Source organism: Papio anubis, chromosome 2, assembly GCF_008728515.1.
Source record: "Papio anubis isolate 15944 chromosome 2, Panubis1.0, whole genome shotgun sequence".
In the NCBI taxonomy this organism is placed as follows: Eukaryota; Metazoa; Chordata; class Mammalia; order Primates; family Cercopithecidae; genus Papio; species Papio anubis.
Window position 1 is genome coordinate 113,873,890 of NC_044977.1, and position 9,907 is coordinate 113,883,796.

Sequence of the window (9,907 nt, forward strand, 5' to 3'; positions counted from 1 at the left end):
CTTTTTTTTTTTTTTTTTTTTTGGGAGACGGAGTCTCGCTCTGCCGCCCAGGCTGGAGTGCAGTGGCCGGATCTCAGCTCACTGCAAGCTCCGCCTCCCGGGTTCACGCCATTCTCCTGCCTCAGCCTCCCGAGTAGCTGGGACTACAGGCGCCCGCCACCGCGCCCGGCTAGTTTTTTTGTATATTTTAGTAGAGACGGGGTTTCACCTTGTTAGCCAGGATGGTCTCGATCTCCTGACCTCGTGATCCGCCCGTCTCGGCCTCCCAAAGTGCTGGCATTACAGGCTTGAGCCACCGCGCCCGGCCATCTTTATCTTTTTAAAATTAATTGTTTTTAGAGATGGGGGTCTTGCTGTGTTACCCAGGCTGGACTCCTGAGCTCAAGAGATGTTTCACCTCAGCATCCTGTGTCTACTGGGTCTGCAGGCATATGCCTTGTGCCTGGCTGGATCTTTCTTTTTTGATGGCTTTTTTTTTTTTTTTTAATAGCTTAATTCATTTTTCCTTAGAGATATCACTGAGGTCTGATATTTTTTCATGAAGTATCTAAGTTTTATTCCTTTACATTAATGTTTTTAGCCCCTTTGGAACTGATTTTTATATATGGTGTGAGGTACAGATATTTCCATTTGGGCAGTCAGTTGTCTTAGCACCATTCATTGTCCCCTTTCTGTTTTCATAATGCCACTTATTTCATACACCCAGTTCATGTATATGCGATTTGTTTATACCTTCTTTGTTATTCCATTTGTATATTTGCCTTATCTGAATCAATAGCACAGTTTTAACAATTCTCACTTTATAAATCCCTCTTGTTATTGTTCTTCAAAACTTTTTCTGTTCTTGCCACTTTAGTCATCCGTATTTCCAAAACAGCATACAATTTTGGGTTTTGTTTATAAGTGCCTTGAATTTATAGGTGAAATTAGGGAAAATTGTTACTGAGTTTTATCACCCATAAATATGTTATACCTCCATTTATTTGTCTTTTATTCCTTCAGTGAAGTTTTATAATTTCTCTGAGGATCTTTTTTTCCTAATGTGTTTTGAGGTACCTTATGGTTTTTATGTTACTGTGAATGACCTGTTTTAAAAAATATATTCCTTTTATATACTAGGTGTTGCTCACATTTAGAACATTTTCAGTGAACTCATTTAGTCCGTTGTGACAAAATCAATTTTAATGAAATTTGGGCATAGAACTGTAGAGTGCTAATGGAACATACAACAAGACATTTAAGGGCATTTGACCAACTGTTGATACTATTTTGTTTTCACTATTGTGTACCAAAAGTCTTACTTTTTCAAAGTTTGAAAATAGTAAAATAGTGGATTTTCAGTGCAGGAGAAAGTTATTATCCTATTGTTATATATACATCTAGGTTTTTTGTTTTCCCCTTTCTTGCATGATGAATTGCCTAAGCATTTGATGAGTAAATTGTAGAAGTCTTGTGCCAGCATACATACAAATTTGAGGTAGATGCCGACGATCCAAGCCATTGGCCTTTTTAAATGTCTTAGCTCTGCCTTGTTGACCATAATGTTTTGGTTCATTATAGCCCAGTTCAAGCTTAGAGATTGGTAAGTGCTTTTAAAAGAAAGTTGTTTGTTTTTTTCATCTCAAGTTGACTATAGATTGAATGTCTGTAGGTTGACTATAGATTTTATTTTTTTTTATACCTCAGCAAACTTTAGATTTTGTTGTTTCTACTTTTTTCTCTTCTCATTAACGTAGATATTTAAAGCCTGCTATACTTGAACTTAATCTCATCAATTATGAGAAATTTTAAGTAAACAAAGCAGTTGGGCCTTCCCAGCCTGATAATCGGTAGCAATGTGTCAGTACCAGTGCATCTGTGATTCTGTGATTTGTGCCATGTTACCAGGCTAAATTTGAAGAGGAAAACTTGGTCAAACATTCTTCCAGCTTAGTTGTCATCTTGGATAGGCTGAATGGGAGATATTTGCAAAGTGCATGATTTGTTGCCATGTTGTTTTACGTAGATCTGCCACCTCTAGCTTGACTTCAGGTTACCATAAAGCTGCAGAGGTCACTTTTCTGATTTGTCGGGGCAGAACACCTGAAGCACATTTTTGAGTTTTCACAACAGGACCTCTGATCTTTGTCCTGCTATGTTGACTGGTTTCATAGAAGAATATGTTTTTGTACTGAGTTTTAATTCTTCAGTGGCAGCTGAATAATAAAATAACTTTGTTACATTTATGATTCAGCTTAATTAATGATGACATTGTTAGTATTCCTGCCTGTGTTTTTTGTTTAAACTTATAACATCTTTCAAGAATAGTGTACATATCTGGCTGGGAACTGTGGTGCATGCTTATAATCCCAACATTTTGGGAGGCTTGGGTGGGTGAATTGCTTGAGGACAAGAGTTCAAGACCAGCCTGGGCAACACGGTCAGACCTTGTCTCTACAAATAATTTTTTTAAAATCAGCTGGGCATGGTGGCATGCACCTGTAATCCTAGCTACTCAGGAGGTGGAGGCGGGAAGATCACTCTAGCCCAGGAGTTAGAAGGTGCGATGAGCTATGATTGCACAACTGCATCCAGCCTGGGTAACAGAACAAGACTCTGTCCAAAAAAATAAAAAAGGAACGTACATACATTATTTTAGCTTTTTTTATAATCCCCTAGCTTAGGAACTGGTCAGTAAATATAGAGTGAATAACAGACTTACACTGGAATTATCTTTATTAGTTTGTTATACTTCTCTTTAAGAAGTTCTGTCAAAGAAATTCTGAATTTATTTTGTTTCTTTACATGTTAACTAGACTCATGTGTCATTTAGCAACAACAAAAACTTATTTGATAGACTGAATGTTTACTTCTAGCTATTGTTGGCTATGTCAGAGACCAGATACCTTAGCCAAGAATGGTTATCAACACTGGAGAAACTGAATATGTGTGTGAGTAATCTTTTGAGAACAGGCTGGTATCATCTTTTTATAAAGGGATCATATTACACTTCTAGAATTTCAGAACTTATTTTGTATAGTTGAAGCTAAGTCCCTCCTTTGATTGCTAGAAATAAGGCCATGTAATATTTTTATTTCAGCATTTGGATTTATTATAATATGTATTGTGATTTTTAAGATTTTGTTTTTCATTCTTTTAGACAGGTGCTCTAGTTCACAGCTATAGGGGAACAGGTGGAATTTTTGAAGTTTGCTGGAATGCAGCAGGAGACAAAGTTGGAGCCAGTGCATCAGATGGTTCAGTAAGTATAGTAAAGTGTTTCCAAAGAGGGTGTGGGTGGGTATTCACATCAGAATGCAGCTTATTGTTAGTGATACCAAAGTTTTGTTTTGTTTTTTTTTTTTTTTCAAAATGAATTTTAAGGTATGATACTGATTTTTTTTTTTTCCTGAGGCTGTAAACTTCTCATGTGCGTTGGATTTAAATAATGTAAACCAAATTTAGGCTGTCCTTACCAAAAGAGTACCTTATAATCTAGAAATGGACAGTTATTTTTAATGTGAACCTTCATTTATGAAATTAGGTATACCAGAGTAACATTCTGAGAAGGATTGAAATTTTTAATGTGTATTTCTTCCTTCTCCTCTTCACAGAAGAGTTTTTTTTTTTAGCTCAGGGAAGGCAGGACTAGAGGTAGTTGGTTCCTGTGTTGAGGAATGTGTGATACTGGAAGATTTTCAGAATGAGGTTGGCCAAGTCTTTACAACAATGCAAATATGGCTTCCAAAGCTGCAGAAGTAACAGAAGATGGGAAAGGGGTAGCTATTTACTGACGCTGTAGCTGAATATAATACGTGATATCTTTCATTAGGGTCCAATAGATAGGAAATGGTTGTTTTGAGCATTTTCTCCTACCTTTTTAATCAACAGAGTATTAAAAATCCTAGCCATGGTTCTTCCCCCATAGTTTGAGCTCATGGTTGTTCTCTTGACCTGCTTAAATCTAATTTCTGTCAGTTAACCGCTCATTTCCATGATTATCATGCTTTACCAATTTTATAAACTTGGAACTAAGAAACATTTCAAATTGTACTATAGAAAAGTTAAACATAAAATGTACAATAAAATTCTGAATACACTGGTTGATTATTCTAATTTCTTACAGGTTTGTGTATTAGACCTTCGGAAATAGCGCTACTAGTTGGAAGCCATGGACCGACTATGAATGTGTACATAGCCAAAATGACTGTCCCTGACCCATGTACTGCTATAGTCCCACTTGAACCATGGCCAGTCCACTACAGCCAAATCTAAAAGAAATATATACATAAGTGTATATACACAAAATTGCACCCTGAAGATGACAGAGTTTTGTCACAGCTTGTGAATTCTGTTCACCAAGTGCTGGAATCTAATCTGCTGTGCCCCTAAAATAGCATTTAGAAGTTTTGGATATGAAAAACAGAAGAGAGAAAAATATACATTATAAAAGCAGAACATACATGTACCAGTTTTTGGATACTAAATGACAGCCTTGTTTCTCCCCTTTGAATCAGCAGACACCATGGATTATATTCTTTTTTCCCTTCAGTAGTGAGCAGTTTGTATGTACAGAGAAAATGGACTTACAGAAACTTGCAGCAGTAGTTTGTTCTTGCTTTAAAATTTTGTTTTTGGTTTAGATTATGGATGCATGAAGTAAGGGAGTGAATCAGTTTCTTGTTTATATTTTTTTCACCTTTTAAACAACAAAAAATTCTTTAAAATATTTTAATGCATTCTTTTGAAGAGGTAGATGTTTGGTACATTTTATGGCTCCCAGAGCATATATTCAGTTGGTGCATGTTGTGGAAGGGGGAATTGGAAATTAAATGAAAACCTATGACTTTGGTCATGTCAATCTGTAAGACACATCAGTAAAAGGGTATTATGCTCTGTTGGTTTTGTTTTTTTGTTTTGCTTTTTTTTTTTTTTTTTCTGTTTTGTTTTTTGGTGATGTGGCTTAAATGCAATAGTTTCTTTTTTGGGACATATTTCTGCCAATTAAAGACTAGAAGGGCACAATTTTTTTTTTTAAATTACCATAGAGAAGATACATTAAAAAAAAAAAAATCTTCTGATGTTTTGTAGCCATAACTAAATTATGGTAAAAGTGTGCACTATTGTGAAAAGGAGCAAAGTAGTTTTGGGTTTTTTGTTGTTTGTTTGTTTTGCTTTGTTTTTTAAGAGATTAAAATGTTTCTGGATAAGGATTAGCTTCTCAAAGTGTCCATCATTCTGTGTAGAAGCTTAAATATGTAAATGTAACCAACCTCCAGTATTAAAAATCTCTCATGTTGTTTTCTTTATACAAAGCAAGATAACGGCATATAACACTGCCATTACATGGCAAAATGTTTGCTACCTTAGTTTAAAAAACAATCTCAAACAAAAGACTTGCTTCAAGGTGTTTTTAAATAGCAGTGATTCAGAATTTTTTTTATGAAAATATAATTGCACTAACCTTCTTCCTGCTGCTCTGATTCTGCATTTGTGGTACTTGTGACTACGTTTTTTCAAATATAGATCAATTTAAGCTGCTAATTTTTTTTTTCAGTAATCACTACTATATCATGTCTTTTACTCTGTTTATAATATCAAGTATTTTCTTAAAGATATAGATATTAAACCTTGTGCTCATGCAAGTTAGAGTAACATATACAAATGATTGCATGAGGCCATGTTTATATGTGTGACTAATAAGGCTTGTCATGATTAACATAATCCAGGTATGTCATTTCTGAAGAGAATAGTCATCAAATTTATATCTCAAAGATTTTAATTAAGGAATTGCTTATTGTTGAGCTTAGCAAATTAATAACACTATTTCTGTCACTAATTATTTTGAGGCCTTTTAGTACTAAAATTTTAACCTGTGTTCTAAGTTTAGGTAGAAACTGATTTAACCCAAGTAATGCAGCTTTGATTTTCAGCATTTGTTGCTTTGCTATTTTTACAAAACAGCATTGATTGAAGCAAGTCTTCGTTTTACTAAGGTAGGGTAGCATTTGCTATTGGTAAAGAGAATAGATACACTTAATTTCACAATACATTGTTATATGTACCCCAGTTGTTGTTAGTGGGGACTATGATACTGTAATAATATTTTTAAAAATTTACATCCAGAGAGGCAGTCATTCACGATGGTTTTGTGCCAGCTCTTTTTAGGGTTTTGGATCACATTAGAGATATTTAGAACATATTACCATGTGACTTACGTAGGAAACCTAATATGCTGAATATCTGGCACTTGAATTCCTGCTTTTATTGCTGGAGGTCCACATCTGTGGTTGACCTCTGTTACTGTTTAAAAAAAATAAAAATAAAAAAAATCTGTGCAATAATTTTAAAATGTGCTCCCAGGAATAGACACAAATGTTTTGAGTATCTTTTAAGCTGCATTTTCCTTTAGCGATGCATTTGTCAATTGCACTGAATTTAAATCTGAAAGTCAGAGGTGATTATTGATAGTACTTTTGTATTTTGATATGGACAGTTTATTCATTTGCATACAGTTATTGACTTTTTCCCAGCTGATTAAAAGATAGTCAAGAAATTCTGCAATATAGCTGCCAAAATAGACAGCTACATTTTTATATTGTCATCTTTTCTGGTGTTTTTGTTTTTTTTTGTTTTTTTTGTTTTTTTTTCTTTAGCTATTTTACTTAAGCATAGTAGCCACAATAGGACATATAAAAGATTATAAATACAGAGCTTTATTATCCTGACGTCTTGGGTCTTTTAAGTATACACTTTTCTGAAAGGTATCCATTTTGTAGGCTTGGGTTCTTCATGAGCATACGATTGTTTATTTTTGCTGCTGTTCTCAACATCATCATTGCCTGCTGATGTGCCACGATGCTGCTCCAATAGACAGAAATAAGATTGTCTTTAATTTGAGCAGTAACATGATTGCAAGAGACCAAGTTTCACAGCTTGTAAAGTTCTGTATTTGGGATTCTTGCTTATTTTTCCGCCTGTGTTTTTCTGAGAACTTATTCCTGATGATCAATTGAATCCAGTAGTTTTTCTATGCTATTTGTTGTTGTATAAGCTACTGTAAGAAACTTACAAGGAAATATAGAAAAGAAAACTTGAATGAATACTCATTGATTAAAATGGAATAAAGAAAGAGCAGCTGCCACTTTTAAACAACATAAAGGAATATCTTTTTTTTTTTTTTTTTTTTTTGCCTCCGTGTAGGAAATCCCATAAGTTCTTATATTTGTTCCAATTCCTATTTCCTGCCATTGACCAGGTAACATCATTGACTTTCAAATGACTTTTAGAAGTGGTAACTCTTAATTTCCTAATAGATGTTAGAGTGTATTGAATTCTGTTTTAATTATTCTCTAGGTAAGTATGTTTTAGGATTAAATACCTTTTACAGATACTGAAAGTGCCTCCTTTTGTGGTGTAAAAAACAAATTATGGTGCAAAAAGTAATCACTAGATTGAATTACATGAAGGTTTTTTGCTTTTTGACATAAGAAAATGTCAAGAGAAAGGCCAAAGATTTGTACTTTTTCACTTACAAAGCACTCCTTTTTCCCTTAAACTCCTTTCTGTCAAATTAGATTTAATGAGAGAGTACTATTTTTAAGGAGCTATCTGTTTATGTAGAATGATTTTGTTAAGAGTGATGTAAACTATTATTGAGTAGAGGCCTAAAGAGGACTGTGCATTTTTGCTATTTAAAGGAATCACAAATGATCATACTTAAGTGAGCAAAAATGACAAGTTTTACTAGATAAGTAGAGAAACAAATCTCAAATGCAGTGCTACAATTTTCATTATCTTAAGCACATTGTACATTTCTACAGAACCTGTGATTATTGTCGCATGCTAAGGATGGTACTTGCATATGGTGAATTACTGTTGACAGTTTCCGCAGAAATCCTATTTCAGTGGACCAACATTGTGGCATGGCAGCAAATGCCAACATTTTGTGGAATAGCAGCAAATCTACAAGAGACCCTGGTTGGTTTTTCGTTTTATTTTCTTTGTTTTTTTCCCCCCTCTCCTGAATCAGCAGGGATGGAAGGAGGGTAGGGAAGTTACGAATTACTCCTTCCAGTAGTAGCTCTGAAGTGTCACATTTAATATCAGTTTTTTTGAAACATGATTCTAGTTAAATGTAGAAGAGAGAAAAAAGAGGAAGTGTTCACTTTTTTAATACACTGATTTAGAAATTTGATGTCTTATATCAGTAGTTCTGAGGTATTGATAGCTTTCTTTATTTCTGCCTTTACGTTGACAGTGTTGAAGCAGGGTGAATTAACTAGGGCATATATTTTTGTTTTTAAGTAAGTTGTTTCATGATGTTTTCTTTGGAATTTCTGGATAAGTTCAGGAAAACATTCTGCATGTTGTATCTAGTCTGATGTACTTATCCATCTCATTACAAACAAAAACGCAGACTGCATTTTGTAGCTCTGTAATCCTTGAATACAGAAGTAAATTTTCTTCTTTCCTGACTTTGACATTGTAGCTATACTGTTTCCATTTTTATTTTTACAAATCCTTTGGGTCTAATTCTGTGAGCCTACCTATAGCACTGGATTAAAATGTCTGCATCATTTCTTTAGTTATCCAGTTAACTTTAAAACTGTTGTAAAAGTGTAAACCAGCCCATGACAGTTTTTTGTACATGTTAAAGAACTTCATTGTTCAGTTTTCATGATTATTGTATAAGGAAGACTGATATAGATGTTCTATGCTGTCCTGGACCATGTTAATTACACTTACGATGTATTTTGGTTCCACATCACAATGATTTGTCCCCAGTGACCCTTTTATCCTTTCTAGGCACATTTTTTTTTGTTGTTGTTGTTGCAGTTCCCCTTTGCATTGTATTGCTTTGACAACTGTAATTTGAATCAGATCTGAAAGAGGTCCAGAATAAAATATATTTTGATATTATGTTGGCTGTGTACATATATAAAACCTTTGATATCTATGTAGTTTGTATAGCCTATTTACTAGTCAAGAGAGAGGGATGGTATTCTTGTTTACAGTTTCTTGTTTACATTTTAATTGCTTTTACTTCTCCAGTGTTCTATTGTAGAATAAACCTTTTTGCTCCGAGTTAGCCTTCATAACCTATAACATGTTCATTCTCTCTCATACTGGTATTACTGATTATAACTGCCATCAGAACCCAAACCACTGTTTTTCATAAACATATTGTTTCCCAAGATATATACTTTAAAGTAAGCCCATAATAAAATTACAAATTTTACTATTTTTACTACTACTTGCAGGAGATAAGATTTTTTTAAATGAAGGGGTTATTTACTATTTTTATTAAAGTATAATAGAGCATCTAATCAGCTAAGGGATTGTAATTTTTAATTCTTTTGAAAAATCAATATTGTATTTAAAAGGCGTTATTTCACATAAACTAAAAGAGACCTTAGATACATTTGTTTGCTTAGCCACACGATTGAGCACAAAACAATGTGTAGAGGTGTTGAAGATTAGGACAGGAGGCTCAGCTTCCTCAGTGACCTTTTTTTGCTTCACAACAAGCCAATTATAGTTGAATCATTTTCTCTCTTAGCTAGTTGTTATTACAAACTTTATAAGAAAAACAACTAGACACCTTCTAGCTTTAATTAATACCAACTCCTTTAGAGTTAGAGACTTTTTTTAAAAGAATCATTGAGCATATTTTCTCTTTCATTTTTTAAGAACTTACACTCTCCAGGTCTTCTGTTTTTCCTGTTTATTAAACAGAAATAAATGCAAGCATAGTTTTATGTTTTACTAGAAATAAGCCACTGCAGTTGTTAGAACTGACATGCTTTCATTTTCAAGGGGTTATCTTTTATTGCATGGCATAGATTGTTAATAATATCCCGCATTGTATACTTTTCCAAAAAGGGTTGGATTCCTAAGGATTAGAATCCTTATAAACTTGAGGGAA

At 33.9% G+C, this 9,907-nt stretch overlaps 1 protein-coding gene across 11 annotated transcripts in view; it reads left to right on the plus strand.

The window, feature by feature from the left end:
- Positions 1-8,901, plus strand: part of TBL1XR1 (TBL1X receptor 1) — a 186,860-nt gene extending 177,959 nt beyond the window's left edge. For all 11 annotated transcript variants that reach the window (XM_031663566.1, XM_031663564.1, XM_031663568.1 and 8 more), the window contains 2 exons: positions 3,140-3,241; positions 4,106-8,901. In XM_031663566.1, the coding sequence (XP_031519426.1) occupies positions 3,140-3,241; positions 4,106-4,132 (129 nt within the window). In that variant the 3' untranslated portion in view covers positions 4,133-8,901. The remainder of the gene's footprint in view (positions 1-3,139; positions 3,242-4,105) is intronic.
- The last annotated feature ends 1,006 nt before the right edge of the window (positions 8,902-9,907 follow it).